Source organism: Gobius niger (assembly GCF_951799975.1).
Source record: "Gobius niger genome assembly, chromosome: 17".
In the NCBI taxonomy this organism is placed as follows: domain Eukaryota; kingdom Metazoa; phylum Chordata; class Actinopteri; order Gobiiformes; family Gobiidae; genus Gobius; species Gobius niger.
This window is the reverse complement of record NC_136868.1, coordinates 12,926,830-12,945,773: the sequence shown is the minus strand read 5'-3', so window position 1 is coordinate 12,945,773 and position 18,944 is coordinate 12,926,830. Positions and strand designations below refer to the sequence as shown.

The window sequence follows — 18,944 nt, the reverse complement described above, 5'->3', positions numbered from 1 at the left end:
ATAGTCACCGCGAAATGACCAGGATCTCAACTTTGATATAGATGCAATACTGTGAAATTAACATTACATTTAGTGGAATTTGCATTTTCTCCAGGTCATGACGTCAAATTAAACAACCATTGTTTTGATTAAATGTGACTGTCTTAAACTTGGATCAACAAATGCTGCAATGAACGATAATGAGCAGGGAATATCATGAAAGGCTATTGCTAAACTATGTGATTCTGTAATTTTGAGCCATTTGTTGGTGACTCTTTGGATTCAGCCTCATTATTTTTTGTCTTTGTTAAATTTACACAACTGACTCGGCTGGCTGATTGTCTAAGCAGGCCTCATAATGAGTGTGTATTTGCACAAAAAGGCTTTAGCGATAATTGGAGGTTGTGGGACTCAAAGAGAGCCAGATTTACTCACCCTCGCACCAGGGGTTGAACAGGATGCAGATGTCATTCGCCGGGTCATGTTTGGACGTCCATTGCCCGTTCGGACACACTGTGTGCACCGTGAGCTGGTACCGGCCGATGTTTGCTGTCGGTAGAGAGTTCACTGAGAGTAAAAGCTTTTTGTCTTCCTGTCGGATCACAGCAACCTCCCAGCGGTCGTCCTCTAGGTCCTCCACCAGTGGGATGATCACATGCGTCCCTTTGGAGACCACAGGTGCCGAACCTGGAGACAGGAAGAGGTTGTTTAAATCGGTCAGCCGAACATCATGATCACTGTAACAGATTTAACTGTTCCTGGGCTGCAGGTTTTCATGATGTTTTAACCTCTGAAGATAATAACCATTGTGACACAGGAACAAGAAATATTCCATTAACTGTTGTCAGGATCCGGCGCTCATGCACTCACAGAGCCACACCTGCATTCCTCCGCACTTGGAACATTAAAATAAATAGAATCCTTTCACAGACACGTGGTTTGTCACTTTTCACATTCCAGATTGGCATGTACTACATTTCCTAGTGACCTCAATAACCTTAATCGCAGCTGAACTCACGTGACAAAAACCTGCCTCCAAACGTAGATTTAACACCCTCTGATAAATAATAATGCAAGTCTAAACACTGCTCATGTCCAGGCAGGGCTGATTGTTATGCCTTTCATTTCTGCTATGACAGCACTTTGCTCCAAAAAGTTTCCATGACTCTGAGAGCCTATACTATTGCTAATGTATGTTAATGCATTCTGTCCATTATTTAAAAGTGAATCTGAAAAGTACAATTAGGTCACAGCCCAAGGAAGACAAACTACAGACTGTGATTTATATCTTCTCGGGCGTGACCTTGTCTTTCACTGGTGTCTGCAAATACCATCGTGAGCCGCAATGTCACCACATGATCTGCGCTATCAGTCTTTCCCAGGACCTGACATAGGGAAAAAAAAAAAAAAAAGGGAGTGCACTGTATTAATGCATTTCAAAATATAGTAACCTCACCTTAAGCACTCAGATTGGGAACAATGGGCAGCGGGTGAGTCACATGACGGAGTTAGACAGGAGTAAGGGAGCAGCCAGAGGTAAAGGCTGCTGTGGGTAAAACTCAGATTTAAACCATCTCCATCAGGGACAGGTCTCCAGTGCATCTCCATCCGAGAATTTATCTCTGAAATGACACTTTACCGATGGCTGTGTGATTGAAATTCTGAAGAGCCCATAAATTAATAAAGAGGTGGAAGGCAGGTTAAACCAAAACCACAAGTAATGTCAAAATGTAGATGTTCATGAGCCTGTTGTGGCAGCAGACATTAGACAACGTTGAAGAACACAGTTATCTATAATAGAAAACGCTATCTCAATGGCCGACGCCTGGGCGCCGCCATGTTTATTTCCCATACCGACTTTGAAGCTAAGCAGGGACGGGCCTGGTTAGAACTGGGATGGGAGACCGTTTGGGAACACCAGGAAGCCTGGCGACAGTAGTGACTGTGTGCGTGGTTGGTGGTGGGGGCTGAGGTGCGCAGTGGACTGAATGAATACTGCAACACATTGTACACCGACGAGCGTCTGGAAAAGCGCTATATAACACTTGCCATGTTCATTTCCCAACAATCCGCGGCCGGCCCCCACGTGGCGGTCCCTCCGCTCGCGGGCATTGGCCAGAGGCCACCACGTGACCGTTACCACCGGCCGCGGGCATTGGACACGGGTCCATATGGACCGCGGTGCTGCTGGCCGAGGACAACCCGCCGTCACAACAACGCCAGTGCACGACATCTGACTGCCGTGCCTGTGCGCGCATCCAAACAGGGCGATGTGTGTCATCGTCACTCACCCCTAAACTGCAGCTGTAGACGCTCCGCACAGGTACAGTTACCTCCTCCAAAACACATCTGCGTCTCTTTGTTTACATCTCTCCTGCAGTGACCGAGGCTGTGGTTCATTATAGATCCAGTGCTGCGTCATGTCAGAGCGCACACACATGCGTAAGATCCAATCCTGGCCATCTTCGGTCTCCAAAGTTATGTCTCCGAAAACAAGTACACGCAGAAACACGAGCTTCAAATGAAACGCGCTGCTCCGAGAGCTTCAGCCTCCGTGTGCAGAAAGCGAAAGTGAAACTACCACTTAACGAGCGCATGGCCTGCACTGTAGCGTTTTTTTTAATTTCTTTTTTTTTTTTTTACTTTGCTGCTGTACCATTTCTTTTCTATTTTTCCTTCCCTCCTTTACATTCCATAAAGCGGCTTTGAAAGCATTGCCTATTGTATTCTAAGGATATAAATACTGTCTAATACAAAACAACGTATTCTTTTTTACATTGCACTTACACCGTGATGCACCAAACCAGGTGTCCTGCACCGTCAACCGAACCGTAACAGCTGAACCCCTAATATTAATCCATTGGCCTACATGTTCCACTGTCTCTTGAATTCTATTCCCTCAGTTTATGGCACATATTGTCATTGTAGTATATACGAAAGGAGTACAGGTGCATCAAACACTCCAATTGCAGTTTGTTTGAAATTATTTTTAGCATTCATTCTTTTACACATTTGTAGTGGCCATAGTTTTAGGAATGGGTTGGGAACCACTGGTCTACTTACTGCGGGTCTACAGCTATTCTGACTGACGGGTTATAGGGACTATACTGGACATTTCTGTGTAATAACTCTTAATCTCTGAATATCAAATGTGGAGACTAGCGAGGCCCGGCCGAAGGCCGGGTCTCAGCTAGTATTCAAGATTTTGCTAAAGACCCCAGATCTCGATTGTGATGATTATTATTGACACAGGAAGTGAAAAACGCAGAGGTAGAATTTCCATACTGTTGCCGTGCAACCATACTGTACCAATGAGACACGAGCCAGAGTCCTATGTCACTGATGTGCCATCAAGAAAATAACAATCAAACTTTTTTCACCTTCCTAACTCTTCATAAAACTGGTGTAAAACTAGAACTCACACTTGCCACAAGTGCAATCATCAAACTTAAACATTATTAGGAAAACTGAGAGCTGATAGCTAGTAGGGCTGGGACGATTCACGATCCGATATGTATCACGATATTCAGGGGACAATCCGATATGTTTTGCGATACAGTAAATACTTCTGATGAATAATATGTTTGCCTTAAAATGTGTAAAAAGAAAACATTCACATGTCCAAAGTTTATAAACCAAACGAAGTGTTAAGATTGAAAAGTGCATTAGCACAAAACAAAACTGAAAGTATCGAGACACTTGATAAAGTATCGATACTTGGTATTGCTGCAAAACGCATTGCAATCCAATTCGATCTGATATTTTGTCCCATAACTAGACTAAAATTTAACTGAACATTTTGGATTCTATTGCTACCAGCTAAACAAAGCATGCTCCTAGACACAAAAATGTTTTGCTATTTTGCAGTGGGTAATCAAAGAATCAATTTGGATGAGGACCTAAACTATCTCATATTTGGCTGCCTTTAGTTGATACAATATTTCCATGGAGACGAGCTGGAGACGTCCAGCTCCCAGTAAGAGTCAGGTCTGAGGTGAACCGCTCACATCAAAAACAGATGCCTACCTTGGTCATTTTTAAAAGGTATCTTTCAACAAGAAAAATACATGTAACAAAATAAACGCTTTCATTTTATTCTGTTTATTGGGTGAAATGTTACGCGGTGTGACTTTAAAATACATGAAGCTAATATTTTCGTTCAATCAGTTAATCAAAGTTTTTAGAGCTCTTTACAACTTGGCGGACCAAAATGCTTTCCATAAAAACACACGAGAAAACAACAACTTTAAATGACGTAAAATGTAAAAACACAGACAAAATAGAACAGCATTAGGCATATGAATAAATAAGTAAGTCTTTAGTTCAGGACCGCGCCTCCACCAACCCATTTCCTTGCAGCCAACCACTCCTGCATTCATCTAATTGCCCGGATGCCCATATTTGTACCAGCCATGCCCGCACCACAGTGTTTGTCTGAGACTGTCGAGCCCCCCTCCCTCACTATGTGTCTGGTTTCTCTTTCAGCACTGATTCTTCTGCTCCGAGGGGGGTCCTGAGCCGGGTACACGCCTGAGACGGAGCCCCCACACAGAGTCTCACCCAGCGATCATCCTCTCACCTTTAATAAATTCTTGATTGCACCTTCTGTTGTGGCGTGGTCCTTGTGTGGCAAGTGAATTTCTCACAATCCTCACAGCTTTGAGGTTTCACAGGGCGTGTCTCTATGTAGTTCCAAACAAATAACGATAAGGGGATTCATTGGAATAATAATGGCCTCTGAATCTAAAATATTCTATCATCTAAAGTAATGTGAATCCAGCCTATCTATGGGTCTTAAGTAGGGCTGGGTACCGTTATATTATTTATTGCTTTAACAATACTTGGTTTTTGACACCGATTCCGGAACGATATTTTTTTTCGATACGTATATTAAATTATTTGTTATATAGAATCCGAATAATAATTTATTCCTTTTCCTTCCATTTAATTTATGTTGCATTTGTATTAAATTTTTTCTAATTTTTTCCCCCAATTTTTAACCAATTTTCTCAAGTTTTTCCCCCAAGTTTTCTATATTCCTTTATAATTTTCCCCCACAATTTTTTCCCTATTTTTAATGTGCTTTTCCCCATTTTTACCCCCCCAAGTTTTCACAGTTTTACCCAATTTTTCCCCCAAATTTCCCCCCATTTTTCCACTTTTTTTCTAAAATGTTCCCACTTTTTCCTCACATTTTTTTCATATTTTTTTCCAACATTTTCTACATTTTTTTCTTTTCCCCTGTTTTTTCCACGTTTTTTCCCCCCAAATTTTCCAAAATGTACCCCAATTTTTCCCATATTTAATTACATTTTTTTCACTTGTGTTTCACTTTTAAATTGTGATGACCAACAGCATAAAAACTTGAATAAAAAAGATTGTATATTTCTTTTCAGCACCTTCTTTTCAATACTTTTACTTTTTCGATACCAGTAGTACCTTTTTTTTCCTATACCAAGCTACTATTGTTTAACACAGTGGTTCTCAACCTTTTGGAGCGGCGACCCCCATTATAACAGGTAAAGGGGTTCGTGACCCCCCTCCGCCCGGGTCTTACCGTGAAAAATAGGAACATTAGCCTACATAATTCTTAAAAAACAAAGAAAAAGACAAATGGCTGAAATAAAATTCATCAAACTACAATCAAATTATGGCATTCTGGTAAAATAGCAAACGCATGCTACAATAAAACACAAGATTATATGCTAATGAAAATATGGATATTTTATCTAAATGATCTGGCGACCCCCCAAATTTGTCTCGTGACCCCCTTGAGGGTCTTGACCCCCAGGTTGAGAACCACTGGTTTAACAGTACCCATCCCTAGCCTCAAGTGATGAAAGATTAGGACCATTTACACAGATATTAACCAATCAAAGCAAGATATTATCATCAGAATGAGCTTAACTCCGACATCCATGACAGGAAAAAGTCACGTGAACACTGTATGTAGCCTACAGTATCACATTTGATCGACCGCATTTAATTTCCCAAAGCCGTTACTTTCACTACATTTGCTGAACAGGACCCGCTGACAATAATAAGACTCTCACTTTTATGTCCCGCGTTATATAAATCTCTGCACTTCGGGCCATGAGTGGGACTTACTCTTGAACCGTCCCACAAAAACCACAGATGCATTTGGGTTGGGGGGGGAGTGGGGGGTGCAGACTCTGGGGGTGGGGGGGGGGGCCCGTGTGATGATTAACCTGCTCCAGGGCTCTCGTTTCAGAGACCCGTTTTTTGGCAGCTGCTCATTTGCCGTGGGTCCCGTCCAAACTGCTTCTGAATGGAAACGGAGATCAGGAAATTGACACTTCACTGTTGTCAAGCAGCTTGTTTCAAATTAAACGGACGCGATCTGGAACACAACTCTCAGAATCCCACGGCACGTACTCCAGCTATTGCCGCTTTTGTCTGTTCTATTTTGTTTTTACCTCTCTAAGCCACAATGGCCCAGGTACCACACTTGGGGTAAATTGGGAGGCCAATCTCTAACATTGTGTCTCCACTGCCACAATTTCTAAGGTCTTTCCTAGAATTGCTCTTAGTCTAATTGACCTAATTATAATTCAATTAAAATCTTATTAATTGCATAACCCTCGAAAACCAAATGATTGCCGAAGTGTTTAACGCAACATAACCACTTCTATAAACACCCACACTCCTGTCTGCATGTATCTTTTATAGACCATGAGGTATTATACAGTAAACGGCTGTAGGAGACACAGTAATTGCAGTTTTCAGGCTTCACTTGTGATCAAACAGCGCTGTAATTGCAGTATCTATATTTGCATATGTCTTCTACAGTTACCAGCCCCTTACAACAGCCACACAGCAACACGTACGCACAGACGGGAGCAATGCAGCGTGGGTAAACGGGAGGTGACAGAGGGAGCACAAGAGCAGCCTCACCAATTGGGGTTTTTTGCAGCCGGGAGGATGCTGCATCTGTCTGTCTCTTTCACATAGCAACCAAACTGTAACCATAGCAATAGTACCCTGAATCTCTCCCTTGGTTTCGAGTGTGATGTTGAAAACTCGGGGCATGGGCCGTAGCTGGGGAGTCTGTGGGAATGGCACAGATTATGAAAGACATGGGGCTTATTATTCGGCAGGTTTACAGCCAATTCTGTGACGGTAAAAGCTCCTGCTTCGAGTTTGGAGGAGTTACATGGAAACTTCTTTCTTTTTTATTCTCCATTTTTCCCGGAGGTTTGTTTTTGTTTTTAAATCTATATCTGTGAAACCTATTAAGGAGGGAAAGGAATCTTACTTGTATAGCCCCTCCGACCCACCAACCCACCAACCACTTGCTCACACCAGCTTCCTAGAATTCCCGGGGGTCTGCCATAACTAAGCCCTACCCTGCCTAACTTCCGAGATCACAAGGAGGTGGGAATGTTTTTTTTTATTCGTAGTAAAAAAGCTAAACTGTACCGAGCAGACAACAATAAAAATGTGATCAGCATGTGCCGATAGATCCTGCCCAAACTAAAGGGGAGAAGACAGTGTTAGCATCTCCCCGCATTTCTTGCAGGAATTACAATAGATGACTGATCTCTTCCCAATATCGGATTTGCAAAGGGTCAAGAGGCAGCGGTCAAACACAGAATGTATACATGTCAAGGGTCACACGAAGAAGAAACAAAAACATAGAAGAAGCGGCTGGAGGACCAAGTCTGCACAGTGTATTAACAGCCTGGTATAAATAAACTTTAGTAAGTAAACAAAAGGACGTTGTAATTATAACGTTATAACATGTGAACAGGTAACATCACCGAATCATAACACATATGGGGAAAATGCCATAAACAGGTGCCACTAACTGGGCAACCTAAAAAAAAAGGTAGACGTGCCCCTGATGTCATGTGAACAAAACCATTGACTGTTACTTTGACTGAGAAGACGGGAAAATGTGCCAGTTTAAAGGACCAGGCCACCGTTTTTACATACTGAGATATGTTCTTGCTTTAGCAAAATTAAACAATGTGGATTTTTTAAGCGGATAAAAAGAGGAACTATATTGCAAGGCGTGAAAATACCAGGAGTAGTTCGGCGTCCGCGCAGTAAAGTGAAGATATTTACTGCACGGTGGATGTCGAAGTACTCCTGGTATTACCGCCTTTGCTCTGCCCGATCCCATCAGACCTTGGAAGCTAAGCAGGGAAGGGCCTCGTCGGTACTTGGATGGGAGTCCGTTTGGAAACACCAGGAAGCCTGGCCAATGTAGTGAGTGAGTGAGTGGTTGGTGGTGGTCGGAGGGGCCGATGGCAGTCGACCCCAGGGCAGCTGTGGCTACAATAGTAGCTCACCACCACCAAATATGGAGTGAATGAATAATGCAATGTAAAGCATCTTTGAGTGTCCAGAAAAGCGCAATATAAAACCGATGCATTATTATTATTATTATTATTATTATTATTATCCACTTAGAAAACACACATTGTTTAATTTTGTGTAACTACTTGGATCGTGTAACAATTCATGTAGCCATATTTAAATAGAGAAAACGTGGAAGAGCTTGGTAGCTTCTATCTTCACCTTGTTTGGAGCTATAGAGGAGAGGAGGAGAGGCTAAATGCTAACATCTTCTTTGCTGTGTTTACATGACTGAGGGCACGCGTGAAGACCAGACAGGTAAATGATCTCGTCAAAGCTAAGGTAAGAACATATCTGTAAAAACGGTGGCCTATTCCTTTAAGTTGAAATGAACCCAGATACAGACTGTGCCAAGACATCTGAAATGAGGGAACTTATCAGTCCCAATGTATCGAATGAAATCTGACCTGACCCCCAACTCTATCGAAGCGCTTCGAAATTGCAATAGTCAAGAATCTGATGGGTTTTTTTTAAATATATTTTATCAATGTTATCACGTGGGACATAATATTTGAAAAGAAATGGGTCAGTGATGGAGTCTACAACCTTTTCTAGTGATCACTGATCTGATCTTGCAGCTCATGTTACTGAAGTCCGACCTGTCTAATTGAAAAACAGCACTAACCAAAACAAGGTGAATCATGACTAACATTTTTCACATTTTGGAGCTACCGTACTTTTTTGCTTTCGCCTGTTATCCAAAAAGTTTGCAATATATTGTTGCTTCTTGCGTGTTATTCACACCTCACATCACCTAATACTGTGATGACAATAATGTGGCGATATATTGGAAAGTCCTAATCTAGACTGTTAATAATCATGCCTGTCTCCCTTTAAATTACTACACAGCAGAAGACAAAAGCAGGAGAACATTGTGTCAGCATTAAAATTGCATGCAGCGCCTCCTCTCTCCCACATGGATCAGACCAGCCAAAACAGAGCTGGCTCCTGATTAGAATTTGTGGATCGATTTTGGCAAAACAAAATATTGGCGAGGGTTAGCAGAAATTGTTGCAGTATCTCACTATATTGTTAGAAAATAACAGATAGAGGTAAGCAAGTGAATTCAGAAGTCCTTTTCACTGATCCTCCTTGGTTTAATATTTCTCCCACTATTTTTTGGATTTGGGACATTGCTTGTCAGTTGTATAGCCTTTAAGACACAAGATTTCTTTCCAAAATACTGAATAAAGTTATAGCTATTGCAAGGAGAGCTTTCAGAAGAAGAAGAAGAGGAAGAGGAAGAAGAAGATATATATAAATTTGGAATATACAATTTTATACTAGTTCTATATACATAATAAGCTAATGATTAGGGCTGGGTATCATTAATTTACTATAATGACACTTCGTTTTCAATAGCGATACCTGAACACTTTCCAAGTTTTTCTTATCCCCCCCCCCCCCCATTTTTCCCCATTAAAAAAGAAAAAAAATCCAACTTGTGTTTCACAAGTTTATCTTTTAAATGTTGGTGACCAACTGCATCGAATAAAAAGATGTAGTATTTCTTTCGGTTCTTGCTTTCGATGCTTTACCAGACTGGTAAACCCAGCCCTACTAATGATACTATTGTGATTATTTTATGCTTCTTTGTTGTAGATTCTTGTTGTTTGTTGCAACTTAATTGTCTTTAGGGTTGTGCCGATGTCGTGATGGATGAGCAACATCACGATGGAGAGCCACCATCGTGATGCCACGCCCCCTCCTGTCAGAAATACGCACTGGTCTTCTGTAGGCCTTGTAAACCTACAAACTTTGCAGGGATTGCACTGTAAATTAAATCACGGATATAACTAATATGCACGCTAGTGTCAGTAGCCTGCCAGAAGCCATATTATTAAAGTAAAGACGCAGCTGCTCTATTTCTGACGCGCGGGGCTCTCTCTCTCTACAGCTCAGAGTTTAACACCGCGTAGTTTTGCTTTGCGTCGTACAGAAACTTAAACCGTTTTAAAATGACGAGATAGCTCTCACATCGGAGCTAGCGTAGGCGCGCATGGGTTTGGATTATTCTCAGGACTGAGAGAGGAGAGAGAGAGGAGAGAGAGAGGAGAGAAAGAGGCGGTGCAGGAGGTACGAAGTTACAAGCTCACGGACCGGGCGGCGCGTGGAGCGGCTTCAAAAACGTAAGCTACGACGCAAACGTGTACATATTGTCCCGTTCACCCACGGTTTCTTAAACATTTCGTTAAAATGTATCAAATGCAAATAATAAGCTCTGATTTACATTTGTATTAGTGTGATAAGAGCCTTGGTATTGAGGAGCCGACGTTCTCCTCCCAGACTTTTACGCACGAGTTTTAACACATTTCTGTTGCAAAATTCGTGTTCCATGACTGTGTTCAGATCATGTTTAGTTTAAATCCATTTATCCTGCAATCTCACATTTTCCTAACATAAATAGTAATATGCAGCATATATAGGCTATGTAAATATCTTTAAAAATGCTTATAATGAGAAATGGACGATATCATCTTCCATCACGGTGGTTCACTGTAAACATCGTCAACGGGCAATTAAAGGGACATCGCCCAAACCTAATTGTCTTATCTGTTTTTTGAGGGTTTCTTGCTTGTTTTTTCTTGAATGTTTATTCTTTCTAATGTTCAATCACTACCCCTTACTAATATTATGATTACTACATTCTTGTTACTATTGTCACTTTGCTCACCTTATGATTTGTTTCACATGATTTATTATTTCAATCACTTGATTTTCTTTTTTGTCTCCATATCTTGCACTTACTCATCACACTCACCACACATCAAACACCATGCACAACCTTTCATGCCCCCAAACATCAAATGTCTATGTTTATTACCCCCATCTATTTTTCCTTTGTCTATGCGCTGTGTGAAAGCTTTGTTTTATGTATCAATAAAAATAATAATAAAAAAATATAGGGTTAGGAATTGTTGACCTTATTGCCATTTTGTGCAAATTCACAGTCCAGAGGAAGCTTTAATTAGACGTTGTGTAATGATCATGACGCATTTTGTTTTGTTTACCACATAAATATGGTTATAATCTCACAAAATCGACTTACTATGTATGTATTTACTCTCCAAAGACTATAGGCTGAGGTAAAGCACGTGAAAACAAGTGTCAAGACAGTGGTAAATATTGGCAGACGACTATAAATTAGAGCAATCAGCAGGAGGTTTAACGGATTATATCCGGCGTGTTGTAAACGTTCCCAGTTGTGCCGTCTTTTGGCCGAAGGCAGCGTGAGGGAAATGAGAGATGGGAGAGAAGGAGCTTAAGTGACTGTGTTAGGGACATATCACAAGGCATTTGGCATTTGGACCGATCCAACCCATTCTGCTATATGTCAAGGTCACCAGTAAAGTTGTGGAGGATTTTTACGCACCCGGGCAGTTTCCAAACTAAGTGGCTTCATATGTTGCTGCCTACGGTATGTGAGCCCAGACTATATGAATAATTTGAACCACCATCTTTTAGATCTTCGGAAAGTCAGCCACTGTAATTGTCACATAGCTGGTGATGTAGGCCTGCATCGATATCAGCAATAATACCTGGAGTTGTATTGGTAATAATACTTTAACATTTCATCTTTATGTTCCGATAGTAGTAAAATGTAGTAGTAGTAGTTATTTTCTCTATTTTTGTACTAATGTTGTTTTGCTGCATTCCAAGCAACTGGTAAAATTCCACTTGACAAGATCCGACCTCTGATTGTTCCAGCCAAATAAACACGTATGTACACTTTAGAGCCAATGCTAAGTACTTTTTTACTCTTACTTGAGTCAGTATTTTGGCTACTCTTCCCACCTCTGCTTGTGGAGTGGTTAAGTGAAAACTGGATCATTCAGACACACTTCACTGTGCAGGCTTCTCAAATCTGAAGTCGGACCTCTTTGATCATCTCCGAGTTTCCAAGTTGTAATTACGAGGTCGAGCAGAGTTCCATGCCTTTTCTAGTCGGAGGTGGGAAATTTACCAGTTGCCAGTGGTCTGGAACGCAGCATTTGTACCGTGGCAGATCCCAAAGCTGTACTTTTGAGAAACATTAACTTTTAAGTAGTAGCAACAGTCATAGTAGTAGTATGATGATATTGTTGGTGTATTTCTATCACATTCACCTCCAGAAGAAGGATGGCATTTGGTTGACCCTCCTTATCCTGCTCTCTATCAAGATCACAGGCAAAAGCTTCTTATTCTCTGACGACCGCAAGGACTGACCTAATTTGAGTTCCAGGTGGAATTTGTCGGTGCTGGGGTCAAAGGGTCGAGACAAAGTGATCCACATCTGGAAGGTCTGTCCTCTCCGAATGATCAAGTCCGCGCTCTGGAACTGGTCCGTGTGGTGCTCTTTGCGGTTCTGCCCCGCCTTGGCTTTCATGAGGTCTATGGAAGTCACTCTGAGCCCTGGAGCTGATGAAACAAAGACGACATGTTCAAGTCAAGACAAGGTTAAGACAGCAATTTGCCAACAACAACACAAAGAGCCATTTTGACATTAAAATTGAACTGTGTTTTATTCAAATAAGAGAAAACAGTCAAAGATATTGGCATATGACAACACGAGGAGAGCACTTTGACAAATTGCGATCATGTGTCCTCAAAAAGCACACCCAAACTCTGAGCTTAAGTGTGTCAAGTCATCAATCATCGCAATCTGGAAAGTATTAAGATCACTCCTGTAATCACGTCAGACATTGCAATCGCTCACCCTCGATTTTCATAACTTCTGCTGCCATGAGAAATGTGTGGATGTGTTTATCATTGGTGTTTCGCTTTCAAATCTGATTTCAGATGCCCAAGTGCTTCAAGCCACAGAGGGTTATATAACCATCAGTTGGCAATAGTTTTTGTGCCAGTCCAAGGCCTGGGTAAACTGGCAAGATAAACTGACTATGAGGCAGATGATTTGTGATGACATCGTGTTTGTGCTGCAAACACTTGATTCACTGCTATTGTTTGGTGCTTATCTAATTATTGGAAAGTAGAGCAGCAGCAGAAAATAGGCTGCTAATCTAAACCAAAGTCTGCACTTTAGTCTACAAAGAGCCGGTGCTGGCCCTTCTGGGGCCCTAAGCAAAAATCCACACGGGGGCCCTACAGCACGTGGTTATTCGACGAAGAGCGAACCCATTTGTGGTCAAAACGGTTCCACTGTGCAGTAGTGCAGGGCAGAAGTGGAAAATAATGACCTCAATTCAGGCCCCGTCCCTCTGTGTGAGAACCACTAACCACTAAGCCACAGTGGGATTTAGGACTACTTCTAGTCTATTTCCCAACTTTTTAAAATGGTAAATGGCAAATGGTCACATTCTCTCACCTCTGGGCCTTGACCCACAGTTTGGGAACCGCTGACTTAAAACCAAGTGAAACCTGCACCGGACAGTTATTTCTGTCCAACCACAGAGAATTAGCCTGTGAGTAGCCTAATTCGTTTTAGACTGTGCACATTCAGAGAACCAGGGTCACTGTAAGTAACTGTGCGCATAAGAACCGTGTGGCTTCAACTCATCTTTGAGACAAAATAGGCCCCTAACAACGCCGTGATTAATCAGTGTAACAACAACGTAGTTTGACTGCGACGCGGGGCCCTACGCACCTTGCATAGTTTGCCTATGAGAAAAGCCTACAATTATCGCTAAATGAAATCATGAACTGTAATCTATTGGAGTTTTTCAAGCTCATGATTTAACTTTGATTTGTCGTGACATACCATCCAGCTCAGTGCCATCATCATCCCCTGCGTTTGTCTCGGGCTTGCCATCGCTCTCCTCCAGTCCGGTCACGAGCGTGTTCGCCAGGTCGTCCTCGTCCACGGTTTTACGGAAGCAGCACGGACAGGCCTTCCGTAACCACCGGCGACACGCATTTTCCTGCGCATTGTCCTCTCCCTCCTCTTCCTCCCGAGTCTCCCCTGGCGCGTCGTCGTCGCCAAAGCCCACGGTTGGAAAGCGACCCACAGTGGAGGTGCTCCTGTGCAGCCGGTTCTCCACGGGCATCCTGCCACAGCGCGCGACATCCAGGACAAGGTTAGTGAGACGAGCACAGGCCCAAATGGGAACTGGCATAGGCTACACAAGAAGACTTTTACAGGTTTATACACTGGAGGGGTAAAATAATTAGACCAGCAATTAGTTTGAGGAAGAACAAAGAACATTAGCCTTTAGCCAACTCAAGTAAAGAAAAGCATGAAGACAGAGCAGGTCAATCACTTATAAAATGGTGCCAAAAAATACTAATACTTCAAACAACTAAAACGTACTTAAATTGTAGGTTAGCCCATTTTTACTCGATATTAATCTGTTACAGTCGACAAAGCTCGGTAAAGCTCATTGACCTGAAGTTGCCTGTCCTGCCCTTGGCCGTGAATGTGTTCTGAGCGTAAGAATGGATCTTTAGTGTAAAGCATGGAGTACTCAACCTTTCAGGAGGCTGAACTCCCTCCCTTCCCTGCCCTCCCTGTGCTTCCACCCCTCACACCAAGAACATTTCGATTCAATGAATTGACAATGAAAATCTTTGAATCTTTTGAATCTTTGAAACATTTAATCACAAATGGATAGAAATCTAGAGGTCGATCTCGATCCCAATGTTCTGTTTGTAGTTGAGCACATCTGATGAAGGGATTATTTGACCTTTATTCATTCAGGGAAAACACACGGAGATGTCGGAAGCTCTTTTCTGCAGAGTAATGGCCCAAGAGAGATTTATTGCATGTATTTGCTCCTGGAGAGCCGAGCAGGGGCGGACTGGGACTGAAAAACGGCCCTGGACTCTGACCAGCCGAGCCTGTTAACCTCTTAACCTCCGCCTTAACCGAGCGCATTTTCTTCAGTTCGGCTTTACCAAAATCTAAAATCTTCTCAACCGGAGAGCAGCAGTGTAACGCCTCATTTGAAAGCTTAGACCAGGGGTCCTCAACCTTTTTTCTCTGGGGGCCACATTATTGTTCCTGACTTTGATGGGGGGCCGGACCAGGTTGGCTATTACATAGAATTGCATGACCCAGACCAAAATGCCTCATTGTGAAGTAGAGATGACTCGCCTGCACAGTCGTCCCCACTATTATATCCACAAGATCAACACTTGAGGCAGGCACATATTTGTTTCACTGTAGTGGTTTGCAAAAATAGTTATCAAGTCGTCACACTTTGTTTTAATTTCCATTTATTTTTATTTTCAAATAAAACATCATTATGTAATGTGACCAAAGTAATAACTTCTTACACTTGTATTGTGCTTTACAAGTCTGTGTCATAAGTTTCTCAAAGTACTTTAGTCATTGTTCATTCTCTCCACGCTCTGTGGTGGTAAGCTTCATTTACCACGTGGCTATAATGTGTTTATATTCTGATCTCTTATGTCAGTGCCCTCTGCTGGACACCTGTGGAATTATTTTTTAGATATTCAAATTGCCCCCTAGTGGCTGGAATGAGTAAACTGGTTATTTAGTTAAATTATCCTAACTCCGCACAGGAATGGGCTAGAGACTTTTTTTGACATACTCAGGGAGTCGGGGGCCGGATTAATACATTTTGTCATATTTTTGTTGTTTTTTGTTGCTTTTTCTAACTGTTTTTGTGGCTTTTTGCCTTGTTTTCAAAATATTTTTTGTCACTTTTTGTGGCTTTTTTCTTTACTTTGTCATTGTGTTTTTGCCACATTTTTGGTGATGTTTTTGACCATTTTTGTGGCTTTTTTGTTGTGTTTTGTCACTTTTTGTCACTTTTTTGTTGCTTTTCCAGCACATTTTTACTTAAGAAGAGGTTAAGGAGAAAATAGAGAGGCCAGACTGATGCCCCCAGAGCCAGTGGCCCTTCTGTGCTCTTTCAGAATGGACATATGGCCCCTGGCACTGGGGGAAACCCACACAGACGCAAAGGGAACAGGAGATTTCACAAGAAAAGGCTACCGGTATACTACTGGTACTTTACAGTGCTAGAAGTTCTTTTAACATTGCACTTTTCTCATCTTTATTTTATCTGGTGAGTTTTCTCAGGTCTCATTGCATTTTGATGGTACAATTCTGAGCTCTATACATGGAATATGTCTCAAATACTGTGCATGACGCAAAGAAGCTCCTCTTAGACATCATTTAACTCAAAAGGCCCAAATGGGATCTGACTCTAGGCTCTTGGAGATGTTTTACTCTGGAGGTGGAAAGCAATTAGACCGGCAATCACTTAGAGAAATACAAAGTGTGAGATTGAACTTTTTCCAAAATGGCATGGGTGACATTTAATTCCACTTATCAACCCACATTCCTGACAGGGTTATCACCCATAGCGCTAATGCTACATGTTTTATTTATTTCCAAACTGATAATGAGATTTTACTTTACTTACAGCTCTGAGCGATATTACGAAATAGGTGACAGCACAATTTTAGCATCAAACAAGAATCCCCTGTGATGTCGCGCGTGGAAATTGTATTATTATGCACGCTTGTCAAAACGTTTATGAGCGGACGCAGAGGCGAGCCAAAAAATGAGTGTGAGGGATAATGCCGCAAGAATGAAGAAACTGCTGGCTTTTGTTTTGAAGTGTTTTTTTTTCCTTCACTGCACTTTAGGGCTTTTAAAGTATATTAAAAAAAAAAATCATTAATGCTATGCCGCGTAACATTTCACCCCAAAATAGAATAAAATACAAGCATTTATTTTATTACAGACACTTTTATTGTTGAAAAACGTCTTTGCTGTGAGCGGCTCACCTCTCCTAAGACCTGCCTGTAACTTTACTGCCCGTCGCCATGGAGACGTTGAATTAAGGCAGCCCAGTATGAGATTTAAAGAGGTTAGGTCCTCATCCAAATCTGTTTTTTGATGACCCACGGCAAAAAAAGCAGTCTATTTGGTCATGAGGAGCACGTTTTTATTGCTGGCAACATCATCCAAAACTTTATGTAAAATGGTCTCAACTTATACAGTGCTGTTCACTCTTTCATTCATACACCAGTGTATGCAGACACTGGAGGCAAGCTGGGTGAAGTGTGAAGCCCAAGGACACAACGGCTATGCGCATCTTCAGGAGCTGGAATTAAGTAATTGAATTTTATGTCATTTGAATTTTATATCTCTCAAGTAGTCCATAGTTAAACATTTATTATTACAGTAAAGGTTTAAAAAAAAATACACAGAAATATATCTAGAGATCACCCCATATGGGTTTTTCTAAGGCCAATGCCGATATGCACTTCTGATATTATCTTCTATAATCACGTGATGGTTCTAAATGTGTCAGTGTTGAACTGTTGTATGAGGGACATAGGGCTGATTTATTTAGGACATTCATGTTTAGTAAGTACTTCAGACGGTTGTTCGAAAAACCAAAAATCAGTAGATTCCAAAACAAAAAAACGTCTCTATCTCAAACTAGCCTGGTTTTACCATATACCCTCGTACTCATTGCGCTTTGTACAAAGGTCTCGACCTTCACAATTGAGCTCCATTATCAGGTGGGAGGGGTGAAACTCGATTTTCGCTAGCGTTTGGTCGTGACGTATGTAATGCGCCAGAGTGAGTGAAGCAGCTATCATAACTCTTGGGAGCATTCCTTGCACATTCCAAGGCTTCAGTTTTAATTTCTGGATATTTGGGAGCTGAGCCAGAACGGATTGAAGAGCTTCCTTTACTTTCGTATCCGCCGCCATTGCCGAACTGGAAAAAATGAAATCTTATCTTAGACAAAAATGACTTAAAAGTGCTTGAAATAAGACTTTTAATGCTGTTTTTGATACGGTTTTGACTCGTCTTGAAACAAGATTGCCAATGGAACTAGACAGATTTTTCTTGTCTTTGACCCTTTTGTCTCATTTCAGGTTTTTTTTTGTCTTATTTTAAGCGTTCAAGTTAATTTCTCTTATTTTGAGCCAATTAATGCTTGTTCCTTTGGCAAACGTACATGTAGGGAAATGATTAATTGACCAGACTTTTTGGATGGCTAAAGCCAGGTTAATCTCATACGGTTCCGAAATTATGTGCAAATAATCTGCAACATAAAATAGGTGTACAAACTTGTGACCGATGTTCACCGCGATGTTTCCCTACAGCTGAAGCGCTTCAATGAGAAAATCCTATCAGAGCAATGGTTCTCAACTGGTGGGCCAGGAAACCATTTTCAGTAGGTCGCAAAGATTTCCCATTGAAGATGGTAAATGGTAAATGGTCTCAACTTATATAGCGCTTTTCCACCTACATTAGGCACTCAAAGCGCTTTACAGCAAGGATCCAGTCACCCATTCATACACCAATGTACGCAGACACTGGGGGCAATGTGGGTGAAGTGTCTTGCCCAAGGACACAACGACAGTGTACACTTTCAGGAGGTGGGAATCGAACCCCTGACCTTCCGATCATGAGACGACTTGCTCTACCATCTGCGCTACCGTCTTTCATTGTTTAATAACTGGCAGCAGTAGGAAAACATTTCCTTGTCAATGCTTCAAACTCTATTGCAATAATCTGTGGGGAGATGTTGTTCAGGGCTGTGGACAGATTTGCTGGGGCCTCGGGCAGGAATGTGTCTCATGGGCCCCCCCTGTACAGACCATTTGTCATACAATAAATTACTCCTGTTCCTGGGGCCATTTGACAGATT

At 41.8% G+C, this 18,944-nt stretch overlaps 1 protein-coding gene across 1 annotated transcript in view; it reads right to left on the bottom strand.

The window, feature by feature from the left end:
• LOC306977030 (protein-glutamine gamma-glutamyltransferase K-like) overlaps nucleotides 1-18,944 on the bottom strand; it is a 44,278-nt gene that overhangs the window by 12,301 nt on the left and 13,033 nt on the right. Inside the window, exons 2-4 of the mRNA XM_079575185.1 lie at nucleotides 14,060-14,346; nucleotides 12,568-12,759; nucleotides 415-666 (exon numbers count right to left, since the gene is read on the bottom strand). Of these exons, the coding sequence (XP_079431311.1) occupies nucleotides 415-666; nucleotides 12,568-12,759; nucleotides 14,060-14,345 (730 nt within the window). The 5' untranslated portion in view covers nucleotide 14,346. The remainder of the gene's footprint in view (nucleotides 1-414; nucleotides 667-12,567; nucleotides 12,760-14,059; nucleotides 14,347-18,944) is intronic.